We start from the raw sequence: 24,557 nt of genomic DNA, 5'->3' as shown, positions 1-24,557 counted from the left end.
CTGGCTACATCTGATTACAAATTAATCATTATATATTTTTGATTATATTATTTGCAGCTGTGGGAAGGGAAAGTGGCATGTGCAATAATAGGTGGAAGTTTAACCTTTCAGGTTAAGTGGGCGTTGGTGTGTGCAGGAGGTTAAAACATCCAAAAATGTTGGTGTGTCGGGAAGTCAGCAGGAACCTGCCAATTTCCCCATTTAACTAGAGCACAGTCGTGATTGCGCAGGAAGTCTCGTGGAACAAAGTCTACTAATAGCATCTACTAAAAGCCAGTTGACTGCATCTTTAGTCCTGCATTCTGGCTTCAACTGCCAGTGCACAGGTATCCCAGGCCTCCAGCAACTCACTAGGTTGAACAAGGCAAGAGGACAGCAGGGATTGACGGGGCTGAACAGTGGCAGGCTGGAAAGTCTTTAAATACAGAGAAATGACAGCTGCTTCTTTGCCTGGGTTAAAGGTTTTTTACTCAGAAGATTTGTCTTGAGAGTGTGTTTTCACTGCTTCAGATTTTGAAGGTCATTTCTACAACCTTGGAGTTTTTGACTCTGAACTGCATTTCCCAGTTATAAACCTTCTCAGCAGCATGGGAGCAGTTTATGCAGCTCTACTATGGCTCAGTGATGAGGAACAGCAGGAGCAGCTGCAGATGAGAATGAATTGCTTCTTTCAGAGGGCCGTTAATCTACAATTCTCTACTCCAGAGAGCAGTGGAGGCTGGGTTACTGAATATATTCAAGGCTGAGTTGGACAGATTTTTGATCGACAAGGGAGTCAAAGGTTATGGAGGGACAGACAAGAAAGGGGAGTTAAGACCACAATGAGATCAGCCATGATCTTATTGACTGGCAGAGCAGTTTCAATGGGCTGAATGGCCTTCTCCTAATCCTATTCCTTATGTTTCTCTTTGCCACCTGCCACGCCACAGGACAAAGGGGATGAGCACAGAGTTCCAGTTGCCAGCAGGCAATATACCCAGCCAAGAGTATTCAGGCAAAGGATTAGTGCCTCAGGAAGTTCAGATGCTTACGTCAGGTTATTGCTGCCATTTGCAGCCTCCTGGAAAAAGCCTTCTTGCCAAGTGAAACAGGTGGACATACATTAACAGTGGTAGTCAAAGTCACAACAGCCTGAATTTCTTAGCCTCCGACTTCTTTCAGGGGTCGGCTGGTGCCACCTGTACAATCTTAAGTAATGGATGCCATGTTTGCCATGGCCGGCACTTAACGTGCACTTCACTACTGATGAGGTCAGTCTCAATCAATGGGCACTCGGATTTGCTGCTCTGGCTAGATTTGCACAGGTATGGGGAGTCATCAACTGGACACATGGCAATCAAGGTGTCTTCAGATCATCCGGCAGACATCATTAATTGAATGGAATTTCACTCCATTGATGTTCAGCTGATCTGCAAAATCTGAAAAATCATGATGTATATCTGTGTTTGATGTGATGTCATGATGACTTTGTTCTGCATCTGTCCAGTCTCCCACAAATATTCGCACCTCATAGAGTCATAGAGGTCTACAGCACAGAAAAAGGCCATTCGGCCCATTGAGTCTGTGCCGGTCAAACAAGTATCTAACTTTTCTAATCCCATTTTCTAGCACTAGGCCCATAGCCTTGTATGCTATGGCATCACAAGTGCACATCCAAATACTTCTTAAATGTTCTGAGGGTTTCTGCCTCTACCGCCCTTTCAGGCATTGAGTTCCAGATTCCCACCACCCTGTGGGTGAAAAATTTCTTCCTCGCATCCCCTCTAAACCTCCTGCCCCTTAAATCTACGTCCCCTGGTTATTGATCCTTCCACCAAGGGGAAAAGTTTCTTCCTGTCTACCCTACCTATGCCCCTCATAATTTTATACACCTCAATCGTGTCCCCCCCTCAATCTCCTTTGCTCCAGGGAAAATAACCCCAGTCTATCCAATCTCTCCTCATAACTAAAACTATCCAACCCAGGCAACATCTTGGTAAATCTCCTCTGCACTCTCTAGTGCAATCACAACCTCCCTATAATGCGGATTCCAGAACTGCATGCAATACTCTAGCTGTGGCCTAACCAGCATTTTATACAGTTCCAGCATAACCTCCCTGCTCTTATATTCTATGCCTTGGCTAATAAAGGCAGTATCCCATATGCCTTCTTAACCACCTTACCTACCTGTCCCGCTACCTTAAGGGACCGGTGGACATGCATACCAAGGTCCTTCTGATCCTCAGTACTTCCCAGGGTACTACCATTCATCGTGTATTTCTGTGCCTTGTTTGTCCTGCCCCAGCGCATCATCTCACACTTATCCAGATTAAATTCCATTTGCCACTGATCAGCCCATCTGACCAGCCTGTCTATATCTGCCTGTAATCTAAGGCTATCCTCCTCACTATTTACCACCCCACCAATTTTCGTGTCATCTGCGAACTTACTGATCAACCCTCCTACATTCAAGCCTAGATCATTCGTATATACCACAAACAGCAAGGGACACAACACCGACCCCTGTGGAACCCCACTGGACACAAGCATCTAATCACAAAAACATCCCTCGACCATCACCCTCTGCTTCCTGCCACTCAGCCAATTCTGGATCCACTTGGCCAAATTGCCTTGGATCCCATGGGCTCTTACCTTCATTATCAGTCTTCCATCCGGGTCCTTATCAAAAGCTTTGTGAAGTCCAAATAGACTATGTCAAATGCATTGCCCTCATCTATGCACCTGGTCACCTCTTCGAAAAATTCAATCAAATTGGTCAGAAATGACCTCTCCTTAACAAAACCATGCTGACTGTCCTTGATTAATCCCTGCTTCTCCAAGTATAGATTAATTCTGTCCCTCAGAATTGCTTCCAATAGTTTCCCCACCACTGAGGTTTGACTGGCGTGTAGTTCCTTGGTTTATCCCTTTCTCCCTTCTTGAATAACAGTACCACATTGGCTGTCCTCCAGTCCTCTAGCACCTCTCCTGTGGCCAGAGAGGTATTGAAAATTATTGCCAGCGCCCCTGCCATCTCCTCCCTTGCCTCACTCAACAGCCTGGGATACATTTCATCCGGGCCTGGAGACTTAGCTACATTTAAGCCTGCCAGACCACTTAGAACCTCCTCCCTTTCTATGCTAATTTCTTTAATTATATCACAGTCCTTCTGCCTGATTTCCATACCCTTGTCATCCCTCTCTTGTGAACACCGACACAAAGTATTCATTTAGAACCCTACCTACGTCTTCCGACTCCACACACAAATTACCACAATGGTCCTTAATGGGCCCTACTCTTTCCCTAGTTACCTCTTACTCTTAGTGTACTTGTAAAATAACTTTGGATTTTCCTTTATTTTACCTGCCAATGTTTTTTCATGCCCCCTTTTTGCTCTCCTAATTTCCTTTTTAAGTTTCCCCCCTACACAATCTATACTCCAGGGCTTCTGCTGTTCTGAGCCCTCCCTTTTTCCCATAAGCCTCCCTTTTTCTCTTTATCCAATCCTGTATACCCCTCAACATCCAGGATTCCCTGGATTTGTTGGTCCCACCTTTTGTCTTTACTGGAATATGTTGGCCTGTACTCTCCCTATTTCCTTCTTGAATGAGTCCCACTGCTCTGATGCAGATTTACCTAAAAGTAGCTGCTCCCAGTCCACTCTGGCCAAATCATATCTGATCTTATTAAAATCGGCCTTTCCCCAATTTAGAACTCTGATTTCTGGCCCATCCTTGTCGTTTTCCATAACAACCTTTAATCTAACGGAGTTATGATCACTATCTGCAAAATGCTCCCCCACTGATACCTCTAACACTTGCCTGGCTTCATTCCCTAAAATTAAGTCCAGAATTGCCCCCTCTCTTATAGGACCTTCTACGTACTGGCTTAAAAAGCTCTCCTGGATGCATTTTAAGAAATCCGCTCCCTCTAAACCTATCACACTATGACTAACCAAGTTAATGTTGGAGAAGTTGAAACCCCCCACTATTACTACCCTATTATTTTTACACTTCTCTGAAATTTGCCTGCTCTTCTATGATTGGGAGCCTATAGTACAATGTGATTGCTCCTTTTTTGTTTTTAAGTTCTACCCATGTGGCTTCATTTGAGGAGCGTTCTAAGATGTCACCCCTCCTTACTGCTGTAATTGATTCCTTGATCAATATTGCAATACCCCCTCTTTTACCTCCTTCCCTGTCTCGCCTGAAGACCCATATATCCTGGGATATTGAGCTACCAATCCTGCCCCTTTCTCAACCATGTCTCTGTGACAGCAATTACATCAAACTTCCATGTGTTAATTTGTGCCCTCAACTCATCTGCCTTACTCGTTACCATCCAACCTTGCCAAACTCCCTTGTGCCTTAATTGGCCTATAATTTCTATGCCGTCCAGACTCACTTGCTCTCTCTTCTAATTTTGGCTGTACATCTTCCCCTGCTGAACCTCCTCTCAGGATCCCATCCCCCTGACAAGTTAGTTTAAACCCTCCCCAATAGCACTAGCAAACCTCCCCACAAGGATGTTGGTCCCATTCTGGTTCAGGTGCAACCCTTGTACAGGTCCCACCACCCTCAGAAACAGTTCCAATATCCCAGAAATCTAAAACCCTCCCTCCTGCACCATCTGTCCAGCCACGCATTCATCTGGACTAACCTCCTATTTCTATGCTCACTAGCACGTGGCACCGGAAGTAATCCAGAGATTACTACCTTTGAAGTCCTGTTTTTTAATCTGTTTCCTAGCTCCCTAAATTCTGCTTGCAGGACCTCATCCCTCTTTCTACCTACGTCATTGGTATTAATATGTACCACGATCTCTGTCTGTTTGCCCTCCCCCTTTAGAATGCCCTGCAGCCGTTCAGTGACATCCTTGACCCTGGCACCAGGGAGGCAACATACCATCCTGGAGTCACGTCTATGGCCGCAGAAATGTCTGTCTGTCTCCCTTGCTATCGAGCCATCTACCATTATTGCTCTTCCCCTCTTTTTCCTCCCCACTGTGCAGCTGAGCCATTCACAATGCCATGAGTGTGGCTGCATTCCCCAGAGGAACCGTCACTCTCACCGTTTTCCAACACAGAAAAACGGTTCTCGAGTGAGATGCACCCTGGGGATTTCCTGACTACCCGTCTGACACCTTTCTTCTGACTGATGGTCACCCATTCCCTCTCTGTCTGCACTTCCGTAAGCTGTGGGGTGACCACGTCTAAAAACATGCTATCCAAGAAACTCTCAGCCTCGCGGATGCACCTCAGTGCCTCCAGCTGCCGCTTAAACTCTGAAACTCGGAGCTCAAGTAGCTGCAACTGGTGGCACTTCCTGCACACATGGTCGGTCTGAGCGCAAGGAGCGTCTAGGACTTCCCACATATTGCAGTCGGTACATAACACAGGACTGAGCTGCCCTGCCACGCCTCTAGTTGAAAAAAACTCCTTACTTTAAGTTAAATACAGTAAGAAAGTTAAACTATTTATGTACTTCAAATAAAAACTAAACTTACCTTCCCTTAGCTTAATCTATTTTAAACTGAAGAAAAACGTTTACCCACTACTCACCAATCAGCTCTCACCTTTGTGTTGACATCACTTTTTGAAGCTTCCCCGCACTCGTGCTGGTTCTGACCTCTCCTCCGCTGTCTTGTGCTGCCTTGTGATGTCACTCTTGTTATTTTCAACAACAACTGACTGCAGGACACTCTTCCCAGACTGCTTCACAGCTATGCTGATTGCAGGACACTCTTCCCAGCCTCCAAGCAGAGGCAGCGGTTGGCTCCTGTCTTACAAGGGCAACCCTCTGCAGACATGGCTGATGACCCCTTTGAAGAGTCTTACTACTGACCTGCAGGAAAGGTACAACAGAAAATAAGAGTGGTCATTGAGCAGGCTATTGGGATGCTGAAGATGTGATTCCAGTGCCTGGACAGATCTGGGATCAGTCGGCATCAGCAAGTTGTCCAGATTGATAGTGGTGTGATGAGCCTTTGGAGGAGAAGGAGGAGCCTGATGTGACCAGAGTAGCTGCAGCCACAAACTAAACTGTCAGGGACGCACAGGGCAGACTTATTCAGGCAAGCTTCAACTAATCTGAGGCAGTGCCACCATCTGGCACAACTATTCTGAACTCACTTTGCCAACCCCAAGCCTACCAACACAAAGTAGTCCCAAAGTCAAAAATTCATCCCTCTGTGATATCCATCTGCTCTTGCCGTACCATTCTCCACAAGGCTGAATGCCACTGGTAGGTGACAGGTAACAATGGTCAATGGAGCTTTGAATATTTACCAAACACTGACAAGAACAATGAAAATTAAACAAACTTTTAATCACCCAAGTGATTTCCCTTGTGAAACTAAAAGGTTTTTATCTCCCTTTTTCTCTTACTCCTACATAGTACCCCCATTGAGGCTACAGTCGAGCTCGAGGCAGGCTGCTTGTTCCCCTGCTCTGACAGCTGAGATGTTTATGGCTCATGTCCTCTGGATTTTTGAGCCCACTAGGGCCCCACCAACGACTGCCCCATCCACATCTGCGCAGGTGCAAACTTGACCATCAGGACTGGAAGCAGCATGTGGGGCTGTGACTGAGGGTTGGGGGGGCAATGGGAAGATGGTGGGTGTGCCAAGAGGCAGGAATGGGGGCGCTTTGAGCAAAGTTCCCAGTTCCATGTCCCCTTTCTCTATCTTCCCTCTCATGACCCACCCGCACTTCCCAGCTAGCCATGCACTTCAGTGAGACTTTGAATGACCAAGACGGGGCTCTTTTCCACCCTATTTAAGCTGGCAGATTGAACGTACACATGAATGTGTTCCTGCTCGGTTACCTGCTGCGTCTAATGTTCCATGTAGGTGGCCACTCTTTCCTCAGAGGCCAGAAACATCATGGCACTTCTCCAATCTCTCTCCAATGGCATCTGCTGCCTATGGAAGTGCTGACAGAATCTATCACACTTTCTGCTGCTGGTCCAGAATACTCCTCTTTATCAATGACCCTGGAGGGTCAGCATCTGCATCCAACCGATCAGAGCTTGAAGGGTCCTCTGCCCTGCAACGAGGCTCTCCACTTCTGCCTCTATCTCCAACACCTGCTCCTGCTTACTTCTTCAGTGGTCCTCTGCAGCAGTCAGGGTGGCTATAACTGGATGGTCACCATGAGTTCTCTGCCTCTTCCTGGTTTCTGCTTTCTATTCTCCAGCAAGAAGAAAAAGAAGAGAGCTGAGTATGAGAAATGGAATGTGCTGAGAGGATGAAATGACAGTGTTTATAGAGGTTACTGTAAGGGATGGGCATGTGATGGCAATAACATGAGGATGAGCATCAGAGATGGCTGCTCAGATGGGGGTGTGATGTGGTAACTTGAATGAGAGGAATAGGTGGACCTGCAAGGTATTTTGGCCTGAGGGATGCTGTGCAGGAGAAGGCTGGGAAGGTCAGAATGAGGGGATTGGCACTTGAACGTGGGACAGCACTCACTGTTCCTGCTCTGATGAAGTCATTAAACATTTTGTGGCACTTCATCCATGAGTTAGGTATCACACACCTGCTGCTTACCTTTTTTTATTCATTCATGGAATGGGAGCATCGCTGCCTAGGCCAGCATTTATTGCCCATCCCTAATTGCCCTTGAGAACTGTGTGGCTTGCTATGCCATTTCAGAGGGGAATTAAGAGTCAACCACATTGCTGTGGGTCTGGAGTCACATGTAAGCCAGACCAGGTATGGACAGCAGATTTCCTTTCCTAAAGGACATTAGTGAACCAGATGGCTTTTTACGACAATCGACAATAGTTTCATGGTCATCTTTAGACTTTTAATTCTTCTTCAGTCGCTCCCTGTCATACCCATTTGGTCTCAGAGACAGACGTCTTTTTCAAATCTGCTGGGAATGGGATGTCTCTGTGGGCCCTTATAGCCACAGCATGATGTCCAGGGATGCCTCAGAGAACTGGAGGCAGCCTTCCCTCATTGCGACTCCATCACTTGAATTGCTGTCCTTTACTTTTCAATTGTAGAATGGTTCCACTCTGGCCCTTGCTAGGGTCCTTTTAAATACTAAGATTTGGCAACAGTCAGGCGTGGGGTGTGATCATACCCACTGTTTCTGATTGGTCGGGAAACCCAGAAGCAGGATGCTAATGCCATGGCTCAGTTGGAGAGCTATGGAAAAAGACCTGTTCTGTGGACTGGCAGTTTCCTGACCCTCTGCCAGCCTTTCCTGTTGCAAACAGGTCCAAATGTTAAAATTGAGCCCATTACCTGCCTCATGATGCTTATCTTCCATGTCAGTAGATTTTGAACTTTCATTCTCAGTCAGTGGTGAATTAAGAACCTTTGAACAAGTTCCTTCTTAACTGCTGAACTGCATGTTGAAGAAAACAATATTTTTTTCCTTTGACAAAGCATAGAAAAGTAGATAAATTATTCTTGAATATTAAGATTGTGTAATGAAATGCATCTGATCATCTAGACACTGTTTTGATTTATATTAATCAAATTGCAAGTGTTTAATTTTGAATATGTCTCCCATTAGCCTATATGTTTATGTAACTAGTTCATACGCCACTGATATTCAGACTGAAGGGCAAGAAAAAAGTAGGTGGATGTAGTCATACCAAAACTGGAGTTAATACGTTTTCACCATTGGCATCTGTCGTAGTGCATTTATGCATTTCCATTTTCTCCTTTCTGTTAGCAGTTTTAAAGAGTAGCTCCAGACAGTAGGTCAATAAGGAAGATCAAGGAAATCTACTTAAATACAATTTCACTTTAATGTGCATTGTATAGTTATAAAAACAACTCTAACTGCATCATGAGCATATGTTGCTGAAGTACCCAATACAGATTGTTTAAATATTAGTTGCTAAGATATGCTTGAATTATGTACTGCACAACCTTACAATATCACGTAAAAAAACTCTTGATATATTGTCTTGTTTTGCAGTCAAGTGATCTGAAGAAGAAATTGGATGCGCACTTGTAAGTAAATAGTAGTTAAGAAATGTTTTCTTCTTAAATATACAGCTCCTTGCTAGGTTCTGAAATCCACACTGTAGTGGTTTTTAAAAATAGATAGATTTAAGTGTCACTCACTTGTTCATTCAGTAACAATGTAAGTTCAGTACATTTTTTACACTTATATTGTTACTGAGGATCAAAATAGGATGCAATTTCTTCTTGCAACTATAAACCAAACCCATTAATGAAAATCGCAACTAGATAAGTTTTGTATTCCATCATTTAGTCAATTCTATATGGTGATTATGCACTCAGGAACAAGATTGTGCAGCTGCTTCTGTTTTACATGATATTGAATAAGTCTTCTAGTGTATCTGGATTTTAAAAAATTTTGTGCCTGGGCATCCTTGCAATGCTTCGAATTTAAATATTGTTGACAAATGTCCAGCTGAACATGGTGAATTTTCTGTCTTTTAAACTAAATTTCACCTCACTTGATTTACTGATTTTGAAAATAAAATTGAATATTTCCTAAAGCTAATTATGGACTTGTTTCGGATAATGGTGTAACTTGAAGGAAAAAAGTAAAAGATCATTATACATCATGAAATATATGGGAGTTAGCTTATGAGAATTAATGGTTTAATTTATGCTTCATGAGAAGAATTAATTTTTTATGCCAATACCTTGAGTAGAATACAGTTCATTTTTCATGACTCAGTGTGAGGTTTCTACATGTTGCAAATTTGGCCAGTAAAAATTGTCGCAAGAAGGTGAAATATTTTATTTCTCAACTGAATTTGCTCCCCTCCTCCAATTGAAGAACTGATATAATCCCAGTGGCCCTTCCCCCTATATGAGCGTCAGAGGACTATTCCCACAGGTGTTCCTAAATTACAATTAGGAGCAGGAACCTAAATGATAATAAAACTATCCAGTAAAATTTCCCATTTATAATAAATTGCAAGCAGCCAAGCACAAATGGTAAGGTATGCAGCCTTTTAAAGAGCAGCACTTGCATACAAAGATAAAAGATGTTGCCACTTATTATCCAGATGTGGAAATTCACAGGCTCTTTCAAAGAGCCAACACAAGCATGATGGGCCGAGTGACTCCCTCTGTATTGTACGATTCTGTAATTCTGATTCTGTTAATTGTCTAGGATTGGCAAATTAATGATTTGGTAGAATTTGATCTTTAATATTTGGAATTGTTCTTAAAAATCAAGAAAATGTGATAGCTTTTAAAGTGCAACAAAAATTAATTCTTACATAATTACAGGAAATTTCCAGCTGCTTACAGCTTAGTCGGTTGGGGTTTCTAACCTCTACAGATAAGGTTGATAGTTTTCAGCCTACCTGCCGACTTCCTGCTGACTGCAACACAGAAACTGAAATTGACACATATAATGGCAAACAAGAGACAATTTTAAAAATGAGCATTGATGGTGGAGTAAATAGATCATTTAAGTGTTAAACAGTAATTTTCTATGCATTTAATTTGCTGCATATTTTATCTCCAGAGAGAAACTTCATGAGGCCCATGATGAACTGCAAAAAAAGAAGGAACTTATTGAAGACTTGCAACCTGAAATACAACAGAGCTGTAAGTTTAAAAAAATATAACAAACACAACCTTTCAAATATCTGAATGTTTATAAGAAAAAGCAAAGTACTGCATATGCTGTAACCATGAAATTAAATCAGATAATGCTGTAAGGGCTCCAAAGGTTAGGCAGCATCTGTGGAAAAAGGAAGTTAGGGTTAACAGTTCAGGTTTATGACCCATCCTCAGAACCAAGAGATGCTATAGATGAATAGCTTATAAGGAGGAAAGAAGAGACAGGGAGGAAAAAAATGACCACATAGACTAGAGAAGAGAAAACATCATCTTCAAAGTGAATAGATGACGATCAGGAGATGACTAAATTACAGAAGTACTGAAGGTATGAGATAAAAGGAGGCAATAATGAGAGAAATTAGATATGTCTGAGACCCAGTGAATGTGTGAATGATTACAGCAGAGTAGCAGAGGAGAGGGAAGCACAGAAAAATCTGGTAAAACAGATAAGACTCCAGTGACCTGGGTGTACAGTGAAAGAAAAAGGCAAATAGATTTGAGTGATACAGACCATTCTGCCAATGGTGTAGCAATAGCGGAACTCTATCCCAAGCATCAGCCAACAATCTCCCCCTTTCCTAAAAGCCATACTACTTATAAGTATACATTGACTGATACCTCATTGGCCCTCTGGAGAATGCTGAGTGAGGCACCGGGGCCTCTGTAGGATTATCTCAGTGGGAATCAAGCCTGGAATGGTGGAAGACAAATAGGGAAAACAGAAGAATGTTGAAGTGTTTGGGTAAGGATTTGTGGTGGGTTGGGATGCATGAACTCTTCATGATGTTTCTATATGTTGCACATTTGGACAGCAAAAATTATAATAAGAAGGCAAAATATTTTATTTCTCACCAAAATTCAAATTGAAAGCTATTCTTAGTGATGGTGACCATGAAACTACCATCGATGGTCGTTAAAAATCCATCTGGCATCTGATTCCCTATTGTCCTTTAGGGAGGGAAATCTGCCTTCCTTACCTGGCCTGACCTACATGTGACTCCAGACTCTCAGCAATGTGGTTGACTCTTAGCTGCCCTTTGAAATAGCCTAGCAGGCTATTCAGTTCAAGGGCAATTAGGGATAGACAACAAAGGCTCACTTTGCCAGTGACACCATATTCCATGAAAGAATAAATAAATAAAAGTGCTAAATAGTAACTCTTGAACCTCGATTCAGAGGGGTTAAAACTTGGCTAAGTCTATTTACAGAACTGAGGTCACTCTGATCCTACCTGGTACCATTTCATCTTGGCCAAATTACAAGTTGACTGAGGTCCCCGCTGGAAGAAAATTCAGGTCTTTGTTAAAAGCAAAGTCACACTTGATGACAGTCCACACCATGACATGATATGAACAATAACTCAAGATGTCTGTACCCTGACAACCCATGCTGAATGGCCAGGAGAGGTCAAGGTAAGTTTTAAAAATTACTCCTGTTGGATCATGCTCACCTTGTGAACCAAGATGAGCAGACATTCTCCACCCAGTCTTTTGGGTGAGCTGTTGAACCAAATCCCTGTCTATTCTCTCAGGGGCATGTAAAGTATTCCATGGTACTACTTCGAAGAAGAGCAAGGAAGTTATTCCCAGTGGCCTAACCAATATTTCTGCCTCAGTCAACATCACACAGAAACAGATTACCTGGTCATTATCACGTTGTTGGAGTTTGCTGTGTGCAAATTGGCTGCCACGTTTCCTACATTATAACAGTGGCTACAATTCAAAAGTATTTCATTGGCTGTAAAACACTGAGCCGTCTGATGGCTGTAAAAGGTGCTTTATAAATGCAGGTCTTTTTCTTTCTTTCTGGGCTCCACAAGGAGTCCCAGGTCTTCCCCAGCCATGGAATCCCCTCTGATCGTAGTGGAATATCCCACTACACCCACCCCTTCCCTGCCCCAGATTCCTCCCTCCTACTGAGTGACTGGAATCTCTTCAAGGAACCCAGGCTGTAGCCTCCTGCTGAAAAATTCTTGCTGTATCCTGCAGTTTATATGGTGAATCTGGCCTGGTGCCAGGCAGAACTCTGGGAAATTTTATTTAAATGAGCCCCTGCCATTAATATTGGCGGGGTCTCCATGCCCTGCACTCTCCAGGTACGTCACCCACTTGGCGAATTGTGGGCACTGTTCCCACTCTTTCTTTGAAAATTGGGCTGTTAATTTTTAAATATTAGAATAGATATGAATATTTGTGGTATAATGGTAAATTCAAAACTATTTGTTTACTTGCCTTACTTATTGAGCCTTGGTTCAGTGGTGGTACCCTTCTCTCCTTCACTCCGGATACTAGAGCACAAAATCCAGGTAGACGTTCTAGTGCAATAATGAGAAATGTTCATTGTAAGCCTGCCTTCTATCAAATGAGACATTAAACCTAGGCTCCATCTGCCCTGTCGGGTGGATGTTAATGATCTCATGGCACTTCTGAAAGAGGAGAGGAAGTATTTCATTGTCCTGGCCAATGTTTATCCCACAATATAAATCACACAATGAAACCCAGATTATCTGGAAATTATCTCATGGCTGTGGGACCCTGCTGTTTTTACACTGGCAACAGTGCTCCCTTATATTGCAACACTTCAGGACAGGTAATGAAGTACTTTTGAAGTGGTGAAAGGTACGATATAATTTTTTAAAAGTTCATTCAAGGGTTGTGGGTTTCACTTGCTAGGCCAGCATTTATTGCCCATCCATAATTGCCCTCGAGAAGGTGGTGGCAAGCTGGCTTCTTGAACTCCTGCAGTCCATGTGGTGTAGGACACCCACAGTGCTGTTAGGCAGGGAGTTCCAGGATTTTGACCCAGCAACAGTGAAGGAACCCTCGGTGGTGGAGGGAGTGAATGTTTGTGGATGGGGTGCCAGTCGAGCGGGTTGCTTTGTCCTGGATGGTTTCACGCTTCTTGAGTGTTGTTGGAGCTGCCCTCATCCAGGCAAGTAGAGAGTATTCCATCACACTCCTGACTTGTGCCTTGTAGATTGTGGACAGGCTTTGGGGAGTCAGGAAGTGAGTAACTTCCCACAGGATTCCTAGCCTCTGACCTGCTCTTGTAGCCACAGTATTTATATGGCTAGCCCAGTTCAGTTTCAGGTCAGTGATAACCCCCAGGATGTTGATAGTAGGGGATTCAGCGATGGTAATGCCACTGAATGTCAAGGGGCAATGATTAGATTCACTCTTGTTGGAGATGGTCATTGCCCGGCACTTGTGTGGTGCGAATGTTACTTGCCACTTGTCAGCCCAAGCCTAGATATTTTCCCGGTCTTGCTGCATTTGGACATGGACTGCTTCAGTATCTGAGGAGTTGTGAATGGTGTTGAACATTGTGTAATCATCAGTGAACATCCCCACTTCTGACCTTATGATGGAAGGAAGGTCATTGATGAAGCAGCTGAAGATGGTTGGGCCTAGGACACTACCCTGAGGAACTCCCGCCGTGCTGTCCTGGAACTGAGATGACTGACCTCCAACAACTACAACCATCTTGTTTTGTGCTAGGTATGACTCCAACCAGCGGAGATTTTTCCCCTGATTCCTGTTGACTCCAGTTTTGCTAGGGCTGCTTGATGAGACACTCAGTCAAGTGCGGCCTTGATACCAAGCACAGTTACTCTCACCTCACCTGGGAAGTTCAGCTCTTTTGTCCATGTTTGAACCAAAGCATAATGAGATCAGGAGCTGATTGGCCCTGGTGGAACCCAAACTGAGCGTCAGTGAGCAGGTTATTGCTAAGCAAGAGCCGCTTGGTAGCATTGTTGATGACACCTTCCATTGTTTTTCTGATGATCAAGAGTAGACTGATGGGAGAAGTTATTGACTGGGTTGGATTTGCCCTGCCTTTTGTGTATAGGACATACCTGGGCAATTTTCCCCATTGTTGGGCAGATGCCAGTGTTGTAGCTCTACTGGAACAGCTTGGCCAGGGGCGCGGCAAGTTCTGGAGTACAAGCCTCCAGTACTATTGCCGGAATATTATCAGGCTTTTGTCCATAGCCTTTGCTGTATCCAGTGCCTTCAGCCATTTCTTGATGTCATGTGGGGTGAATCGAATTGTTTGAGACTGGCATCTGAGATGCTGGGGACCTCCTGGAGAAGACCGAGTTGGATGTCAGTTCTTCTATAAACCTGTTTTGGAAAGTAACATTAACCCCAGTTCAGTTAGGAGGTCAAATATATTATAATTCATATTTATAGAAAATCTTCTTACTAATAACCCCTGTTTGTACCTGTTCTGGTATCCTAAAATTGGGCCTTATAAAGTATTCAAATCCTATGTTAATAATTAGAAATTGTATGCATGATATTTGAAAATATACTTAGAACAGAAATAGCAGATCAATTTCCTGATCTACAAAATCTGTTTTAAAGAAAATAATTAATAAAGTATACATGAAGAAATATCAGATTCATAACAATTATACCAATTTCAAAATCATAATTGAAACATTTCTAAGGTGCAAATCTTATCATTGCAGCTCAAAAAATTGAGGACTTGCAACGTGCCCTGACTAAAAAAGATGACGACATGCGGGCAATGGAGGAAAGGTACAAGATGTACCTGGAGAAAGCTCGTAATGTGAGTATGTCTGTCTTCTGGCTTGCTTTTTATTCAACCTTTGTTCCCTATAACCCCTAATTCCAATATGCTCTCTTTTTTCCTTTGGTCTGTCAATTGTTCTAAATACATTTTCCACATGATTCATTTCAAATCTGTTTTTAAAATACTATTGAGTGTTAAATAAAGTATCAAACGTACCTCTAAAATAGTATATGGAAAATGATCAGGGCAATTTGTTTTGGTGGAAACTGTTGTGCACAGGAAACCATTGATTTTGTCGGTATCTAGGATTTTTGGTCCCCTCTCTTAATTTCTTCAAGTCTAAAACATTAAACTTATCCTTTCCTTCCTCTTTCTTAATCTTATTTTCTGTAATCTTCCCTATTTAGTGGATCAAGATTGAAACATGAATTCAAATAGTCTAGCTCAGCAACCACCCTTATCCAAGGAAAACTAGCAAAGCATACTTCTCTATATAACATTATCAATTTGCACTGAAAATAAACTGTTGGAAGATATTGTGAATAATTGCAACTCCAAGAAGAGTTATTTACTAGAACTCTGCTCCAAGTTTCAACAGTTTGAGCTAGAATTAAATTACATCTAACTAATTATAATTTTGAGTATTGCTGAGAAAAGAGATTTTTTGTTGAAGCTTTTCATCTTGCACTCATCAGGACAATTCGCAAGAAAACACCAATGTCAGGGGAAGCAACAACAGTTAACTGTCAAATATTGTTTGAAATTTAAACCAGGCAGCTCGACTCTGCTTGGTCAAGACATTGCCCTGCATCCCTAGGGCAATGTCTTAACCAATCAGATTCGAGCTGCCTGGTTTAAATTTCAAACAATGTTTGACAGTTAACAGTTAGTCATCACCCACTGGTGCATTTTCCATGGCAACACCTCTACCAATCAGAGTCCACTTGTCAACCAATCAGCACTCTCTTCTCATACAGTATAAATATGTTGCTTCCCATGACACTGGTATTTTCTTACGAATTGTCCTGTTTTGCAAGATGGAAAGTTCAGACAAAAAGTGCCTCTTTTTTTTTTCAGCAATACTCAAGTTCGGTACTACCAAATGACTATTTACAAATTTAACTCAACAGTGTTAGTTTATTTCAGAAATAGTCGATATTCCCATAGCAACTCTAATAGAAGCGTGGCAAAAGGGTTATGAACTGGAACCCAGATATGAGGAGTTTTGACTTTGACTGGGAGTTTCTTTGGGAGATTGTGATGGGCTGAGCTTCTACTGATTCCAAACAAGCTCAGGAGTATAGGAGGGGTTGCTGACCCAAGGTTAGGATTTCCTATTTGGGGTCGCTAAATGGGATTGACATGCCACCCAATCCAAAGGTGAATGTGGAGTTCATTTTTGGGTTCAAAGTTTGGGATGTAGCCTTGTGCTCATCCTGTTGAAACTTCTTTGGTGGAACGCGGCACCATCTTTCCCCAAACCACCCCCCCCAACTTAACTGGACTGAAAACCTTTGCCGGAACCCTGGCCTCCTGTAGCACTTGAAGACTAGAGATGTATCCTTTGTAGTATAGGCCTCTGCTGTCATTACTGAATTGAGCTGGCAATACCCCTGTCCTTGCAAAGGTTAGCAGGGTCAACACTGGAAGTAGCCTTCACAGTGGGATAAAAGACCTGTGGGCTTTTGATTGCTGTGTTTCTGTAGAGTGACTTTTTAATACCAAGGGTCTGAGGTTTGAAATGGGAAATTTTTATTAGAAAATGGAGAATATCAGAAGCCAAAAGTGGCTTAAAAATTGAAGGATATATTGGGCAGGAACCATGTGGCATTGCTGGCAAGAGTAGGCATGTGTCGTAGTGCCCTGTATAGATGAAAATTTGTTTTTAAAGTATGCAAGTCTCAAAGGGGTAATTTTCTGAACATGCTCCAACAGCTGGGAACCACACCTGCCACCAGCACATTTCAGAAAATGTTGCAACATTCTTGCAATTCTCCAATACCCAGTGCCAGCAGACAAAATTCTCCTCCATCAGCTCATGCTCATGTCCTTGTGTATATTTATTTTTTACAATTTTAGTTCAGCAAAAAGGGAAATAGTAGATTCAGCATACAAGAAATCACAGGGAACCAAATTTGTCAGTCCCATTTACTTCACCTCCCAATTATGGAGCTTGCAAAGCCAAGGCAAGAACTTCAGAGAGATCGTGTCTCTTGGTGGAGTTATCTGCAGTGATTGGCAGTTGGGAAATCTGATTACCAGTTCTGTAGTCACCATGATCCCCCAACCCCCATCTCCTCAACCATCTTCCCGCTCCCCTTCACCCCTGCCCTCCACCCACCAACCCACCTAAAGTGACACTACTTTGGTACAGTTTTATGGAGAGACTTAATGAAGAAAAATAATTGTATTCCATACACAGGTGATTAAAGCTCTGGATCCGAAACAAAACCCAGCAAGTGCAGAAATCCAGATACTGAAAACGCAGATCATTGAGAAGGACAAAAAAATACAAATGCTGGAAGTATGTAATTGTATTATTACACTTTATACTGATTACAACATTTCCCTCAATAATATTGCAATGTTCTGAGTGGCTCGTATAGTAGTACATAATAACTAACTTGGCCCACTTAAATGTTTCACTATTTCATGACTTAAACTTTGAGGTGCTAAATTAACACATTTCCTCATAATTTCGAGATATCTATCCCCAAGCTGCCACTAGCCAATCATCTTGAATTACAAAATGTAGTAATAAGCTCTAACTTCTCCATTCCCAGCCAAGTTGTTCAAGTACAACGACAGCACTGGCATCTACCTGTCAATGTAGAAGATTACCCAAGTATGTCCTGTCTAAAAAAAAAAAGCAGACAAATCCAATCCAACCAATTAACACCCCATCAGTCTACTTTTGATCGTCAGCAAAGTGATGGAAGGTGTCGTCAACTGTGCAATCAAGTGACACTTACTCAGGAATAACCTGCTTGCTGATGCTCGGTTTGGGTTCCACCAGGACCATTCGTTTCCAAACCTCATTACAGCCTTGGTCCAAACATAGACAAAAAGGCTGAATTCAAGAGGTGAGAGTGACTGCCCTTGACGCCAAGCAGCATTTGATTAAGCGTGACATCAAGGAACTTTAGAAAAATTTAAGCCAATGGGAATCAGGTTGATGTTATACCTAGCACAAAGGAAGATGGTTGCAATTGTTAGAGGTCCATCATCTCACCCCCAGGGCATTGCTTTAAGAGTTCCTCCAGGTAGTGTCCGAGGCCCGACCATCTTCAGCTGTTTCATCAATGACATTCCCTCGATCATAGATCAGAGGTGGGACTGTTCATTAATGATTGCACAGTGTTCAATACCATTCGCAACTCCTCAGCTACTGAAGCAATCCATGCCCACATGCAGCAAGACCTGGATAACATTCAGGCTTGGGCTGATATGTTGCACAAATGCTATTTGCCACTTAAGTGCCATGCAATGATCATCTCCAACAAGAGAGAATCTAATCATCCCCCCTTGACATTCAATAGCATTACCATCACTGAATTCCCCATCAACAACATCATGGAGGTACCTTGACCTCTACCTTGCGGAGGCTGAGCGTCAACTCGCAGACATTTCCTCCTACCTCTCCCTGGACCATGACCCCACCACAGAACATCAAGCCATTGTTTCCAGGACTGTCACTGACCTCATCTCCTCTGGAGATCTTCCTCCCACAGCTTCCAACTTGATAGTCGCCCAACCTCGGACGGCCCGCTTCTACCTCCTACCCAAAATCCACAAACAGAACTGTCCTGGCAGACCGATCGTGTCAGCCTGTTCCTGCCCCACGGAACTCATTTCTCGTTATCTTGACTCCCTTCTCTCTCCCCTTGTCCAGTCCCTTCCCACCTACATCCGTGATTCCTCTGACACCTTACGTCACATCAACAATTTCCAGTTCCCTGGCCCCAGCCGCTTCCTCTTCACCATGGATGTCCAATCCCTCTACACCTCCATCCCCCACCAGGATGGTCTGAGGGCCCTTAGCTTCTTCCTTGAACAGAGGCCCCAACAATCCCCATCCACCACTACTCTCCTCCGTCTGGCTGAACTTGTTCTCACACTGAACAATTTCTCCTTTAACTCCTCTCACTTCCTCCAAATAAAAGGTGTGGCTATGGGTACCCGCATGGGCCCCAGCTATGCCTGTCTCTTTATGGGGTATGTGGAACATTCCTTGTTCCAGTCCTACTCCGGCCCCCTCCCACAACTCTTTCTCCGGTACATCGATGATTACTTCGGTGCTGCTTCATGCTCTCGTCGGGACCTGGAAAAATTTATTAATTTTGCTTCCAATCTCCACCCCTCCATCATCTTCACATGGTCCATCTCTGACACTTCTCTTCCCTTCCTTGACCTCTCTGTCTCAATTTCTGATGATAGACTGTCCACCAATATCCATTACAAGCCTACCGACTCCCACAGCTACCTCGACTACAGCTCCTCACACCCCGCTTCTTGTAAAGACTCCATCCCATTCTCTCAGTTCCTTCGCCTCCGTCGCATCTGTTCTGATGACGCTACCTTCAAAAACAGCTCCTCTGACATGTCCTCCTTCTTCCTTAACCGAGGTTTTCCATCCACGGTCGTTGACAGGGCCCTCAACCGTGTCCGGCCCATATCCCGCGCATCCTCCCTCACGCCTTCTCCTCCTTCCCAGAAACATGATAGGGTCCCCCTTGTCCTCACTTATCACCCCACCAGCCTCCGCATTCAAAGGATCATCCTCCGCCATTTCCGCCAACTCCAGCTTGATGCCACCACCAAACACATCTTCCCTTCACCCCCCCTGACGGCATTCCGTAGGGATCGTTCCCTCCGGGACACCCTGGTCCACTCCTCCATCACCCCCTACTCCTCAACCCCCACTTATGGCACCTCCCCATGCCCACGCAGAAGATGCAACACCTGCCCCTTCATTTCCTCTCTCCTCACCGTCCAAGGGCCCAAACACTCCTTTCAAGTGAAGCAGCATTTCACTTGCATTTCCCCTAACTTAGTCTACTGCATTCGTTGCTCCCAATGCGGTCTCCTCTACATTGGAGAGACCAAACGCAACTGGGCGACCGTTTTGCGGAACACCTGCGGTCTGTCCGCAAGAAAGACCCAAACCTCCCTGTCGCTTGCCATTTTAACACTCCACCCTGTTCTCTTGCCCACATGTCTGTCCTTGGCTTGCTGCATTGTTCCAGTGAAGCCCAACGCAAACTGGAGGAACAGCACCTCATCTTCCGACTAGGCACTTTACAGCCTTCTGGGCTGAATATTGAATTCAACAACTTTAGATCTTAAACTCCCCCTCCCCCCATCCCCACCCCGTTTCTTCCCCCCCCCCCTTTTTTTTTCAATAATTTATATAGATTCTTCTTTCCCCACCTATTTCCATTATTTTTAAATCTAAACTAAAACCTTGTTAGTCTTTCCACCCCACCCCCACTAGAGCTGTACTTTGAATATCCTGTCTTCCATTCTTAATTAGCACTTTTCTCAGACAAATGTCACCACCTTCGACACCTCTTTGACCCTTTTGTCTGTGACATCTTTTGATTATCTGCTCATCTCCACAATCACCACACCCTCAATGTGTCTCTCTCCCCCCCCCCACCCCCCCCCACCCACCTTAAACCAATTTATATTTCTCCCTTCTTCTAACTATGCTTCAGTTCTGCCGAAGGGCCATGAAGGCTCGAAACGTTAACTGATTTCTTCTCCGCCGATGCTGCCAGACCTGCTGAGTTTTTCCAGGTAATTCTGTTTTTGTCATGGAGGTACCGCTGACCAAAAACTTAATTAAACCAGCCATACAAATAGTGTGGCTAAAAGATCAGGTCAGAGGCTGGGCATTCTGGGGCTAGTAACTCCTCCTGACCCCTCAAAGCCTGTCCACCATCTAGAAGGCCCAAGTAAAGGGAGAATGGGAAACATAAATGTGGTGGCTGACTGAAGTTGGTCAATACAGACTCCTAGGGATAAAGAAGGCATTGCACCTCTGAGATACCCCTGCTGCATTTAATTCCACGTTCAAGAAGGTCTGGTTCTTTTCTATCACTTGAGGGGTGGGCTAGTTTGGGCAGATGTGCAGCCAACCTGAGAGGAATCTGCCTCTTTTGCTGTCAAACATACATGCTGGTATTGCTGCATGAAGCCCTGCAATCTGCCTAAGAGGTATCACCTGAGGAGGTTGAGGTCTTGCTTCGCAATTCTACCTGGGAAATTTCCCAGCCTGTCAAATCCAGGAGTGACAGACTCCTGCCAGATGGGGTCTAAGGTCTGCATTGATCCAGTTACAGTGCTCTTGTGAGCACCTGATTCTGGGCATTATTCCTCGTCCTCTGACCCACCTGTAATGCTGGACTGGTAACCACTTATTTCATGGTGCACTGCAGTTGTAAAAGTTCTTCATACATTTCTGCGGCAAAGTTGTAGATGCAGGCTTACAGGGTATAGAGTATAAATGCTCTATGCTAAACCAAAGTGTCATCAGTCTCAGTGCAACAAACATTTTTCAAACCCTCAACTCCACCATTTCAGAGAGACTAAGAAGCTGGAATGGCCTTTCCAATGGGCAGCTCAGCATAATAATGGCAGAAGAAAAAGCACAGTAGCAACAATAGGCTCTGAGAGTGAGGCACCATTGCAGAAGACAGCAGCTCACTCATGATCCTGGCATTGCATTGGCATTCATTTTAATGTCTTTTCTTTAAATTTTGGTGTAGGCAGAGGAGCTTAGAAATCTTTAGGTATGATATTCCCATCAATAAGATCACCACAGGAATCATTTAAATTTTGGCATAATTTCTACGTAAGGACATTTAGGCTCAATTTTTTTCTTACAGTCTAATTGGTTTTGTTAAACCGGTATCTACTATTTAAAAACATAGCATCTACAGGTAGATAGTATTCTTGCACTATGATTATAAATTATAAATAAGTTCACCATTTTCTGGTTTATTTATCCCAAAACTTTAATTCAGAAAAAGCTGTCTCTTTATAATGCAGTTATGGAGTTCTTTTTTAAACAAAGCGTCCTTGATTAGTCTGTCCTTTTTCCCTATTTTTATACTAGCGTGAATGTGAGCAAGCAAAACTTCGAGGGTATGAAGAGGAGCTGATAGTAACAGCATGGTACAATAAGGTAAATCATTAACTATATATAACATATCTTAGAATCATAGATCTTATAGCACAGCAGCAATTGTACCTGCTTTTTGGGAGCTATGTCATTAGTCTCACTCCGGCTGTTTCACTGTAGCCCTTGAAAATTTTTCCTTTTCGAGTATATATCTAATTTCTCTCTGCAAATTACTACTGAATCTACTTCCATAGCTCTTTCAGGCAGTGCATGCCAGATCATAACCACTTTTTGCATAAAATAATTTGCTCTCATCTCCCTTCTGGTTATTTTGCTAATTATCTTGTAATTATGTCCCCTGGTAACACTTTGTCAATGGAAACCATTTCTCCTTATTTCTTCTTTCAGAGCTTCTCATGTTTTTGAACAGCTCCATTAAATCTCTCCCCGTAACTTTCCTGCTCTATGGAGAATAATCCCAGTTTCATTAGTCCCTCAAGATAGCTGATGATGGGAATCATTCTGATAAATCACTTCTGCACTCTCTCTAGAGCTTTGACATCCTTCCTTAAGTGCGGTGTCCATAATTTGATGCATATATCTTTGCAGGACAAAAAAAGAGATCGTGTGCAGCACATGGAGTTTAAAAGTACACAACCAAAAACTAGTTTATTCTGCTTTGACTATATATACATAGATACACAAATGTATGTGTGCTATTACTTTTCGAGGGTGCTATTATAATGCAATTTTCCTTAGGTTTAATTGGTGTTTTAAAAAGGTTTAGATAACTTAATTTTTGTATTCTTCTTCTATAAAGCCAAGGATCACATATATCTTTAGAACAGTTTGTCAACTTGACCTGCCACCTTCAAAATATTTGTGTACGTAAGCCCCCAGGTTTTTCTGTTCCTTAGCCCCTTTAACATTGTGATTTATATGGCTTCGCCACATTCTTGCAATTCACTGCTTTGATTTGCACCTGCTATGTGTCTGCCTATTCCAGCCTGTCTATGCCTTCCTTAGGTTCGCCACTATTCTTCTCACTGTTTAGCTATATTCCTAAGTTTTGTGACATCTGCAGACTTGGGAATTGTGCCCTGAATACCCAAGTCTTGGTCATTAATATATGGTAAAAAGAACAATTGTATAAAATACTAAGCTCTGGGGTCAACTGTACACTTTCCTCCAGTTTGAAAAGTAACTCTTCACCACTACTCTCTTACTTCTGTCCCTTAGTCAATACTTTATCCATGCTGCCTATGTCACTTTAAACCCAGGAGCTTCATGTTTGCTAACAAGTCTATTACATAGCACTTTATCATACACTTTTTGAAAATCCAGATGTGCTTCCAAATGTACTATGCTCATCAACCCTCTGCTCAATCAAGTTAATCAACTCCATGTTGACCGTCATATACTAACTCACGTTTTTTCAATTTCTCCTTTTTAGAACATTTATTTTAAAAACTGAGGTTTATGGCATATTTTAAACTTAGTACCGCTAGAAAAATGTAACTAGCGATAGCAGTTATTATCATGATTAAACTCTTTTCCATGTGTCATATAAAAATGTGATTTTTAAAGTGCTTTATAAGTGCTTATTGGCATTTCTCCAAGTGTAGGTATTTCTCACTACCTTTTCGGGTAGCTTGTTTGCTACCTGCTTTTTATGTCAAATTCCTTTTCTCAGTGTAAGACAAGTAATTGTGGACTGTTGCAGAGTTTGGCATTTCAGAGGATAGCCACGGAAGCTCGATTAGGAGGCTTTGGTCCAAACACAAATGGGTCATTCCTAGCAAAACAACGACAGGTAACCAGTTCACGGAAAACCCTCACAGTTACTACACCTGCAGCAGATCCCAAATAGAACAACCAATGGGAGTTGGAATCAATGTGTACAGGTGTCCCTTTTTAAAAACTATTTATTAAAATAGTTTAAAGGTAAAACAAAAAGGAATATGACTGAGATCAGTATTTTATAATACTTCTACTTTCAAAAGTATATTTCTACTTTAGATTAGTCCCAAGGGAAAGCTCACCTTTAACTCTTATAAGGTTCTTTTCACCACATCCAAATTGCTTGTATATAGAAGCACAGAATGGTGAGGGTCAAAGATGAAAAATTTAGCAAGTTATTTAGGGCTTATTTTTGCATCAAATTTTAAATTTATATATAATGATATATATTTCCTGATTTTAATTTCATCAGTATGTTAATGAAGATAAACATTCTCTGGTAAATAAATTCAATGTTTTGCTTGGTATTTTGTCACTGTTTATTTAAAAGATCTGTTGTAGTTTCTGGGTTTACAAGGGTGACAATACATATGCTAGC

At 42.8% G+C, this 24,557-nt stretch overlaps 1 protein-coding gene across 2 annotated transcripts in view; it reads left to right on the top strand.

Annotated features, from left to right (window-relative positions):
* hook1 (hook microtubule-tethering protein 1) overlaps nucleotides 1-24,235 on the top strand; it is an 88,728-nt gene extending 64,493 nt beyond the window's left edge. Inside the window, exons 17-22 of one of the 2 annotated variants that reach the window (XM_078561197.1) lie at nucleotides 8,921-8,955; nucleotides 10,457-10,539; nucleotides 15,029-15,129; nucleotides 17,516-17,617; nucleotides 22,214-22,282; nucleotides 23,943-24,235. In XM_078561197.1, coding sequence (XP_078417323.1) covers nucleotides 8,921-8,955; nucleotides 10,457-10,539; nucleotides 15,029-15,129; nucleotides 17,516-17,617; nucleotides 22,214-22,282; nucleotides 23,943-24,089 — 537 coding nt within the window. In that variant the 3' untranslated portion in view covers nucleotides 24,090-24,235. Of the gene's footprint in view, nucleotides 1-8,920; nucleotides 8,956-10,456; nucleotides 10,540-15,028; nucleotides 15,130-17,515; nucleotides 17,618-22,213; nucleotides 22,283-23,912 lie in introns of both variants that reach the window. The other variant, XM_078561196.1, reaches the window with a different exon arrangement.
* The last annotated feature ends 322 nt before the right edge of the window (nucleotides 24,236-24,557 follow it).

This window comes from Cetorhinus maximus, chromosome 17, assembly GCF_964194155.1.
Source record: "Cetorhinus maximus chromosome 17, sCetMax3.hap1.1, whole genome shotgun sequence".
In the NCBI taxonomy this organism is placed as follows: Eukaryota; Metazoa; Chordata; class Chondrichthyes; order Lamniformes; family Cetorhinidae; genus Cetorhinus; species Cetorhinus maximus.
This window is presented reverse-complemented; position numbering and strand designations above follow the sequence as displayed.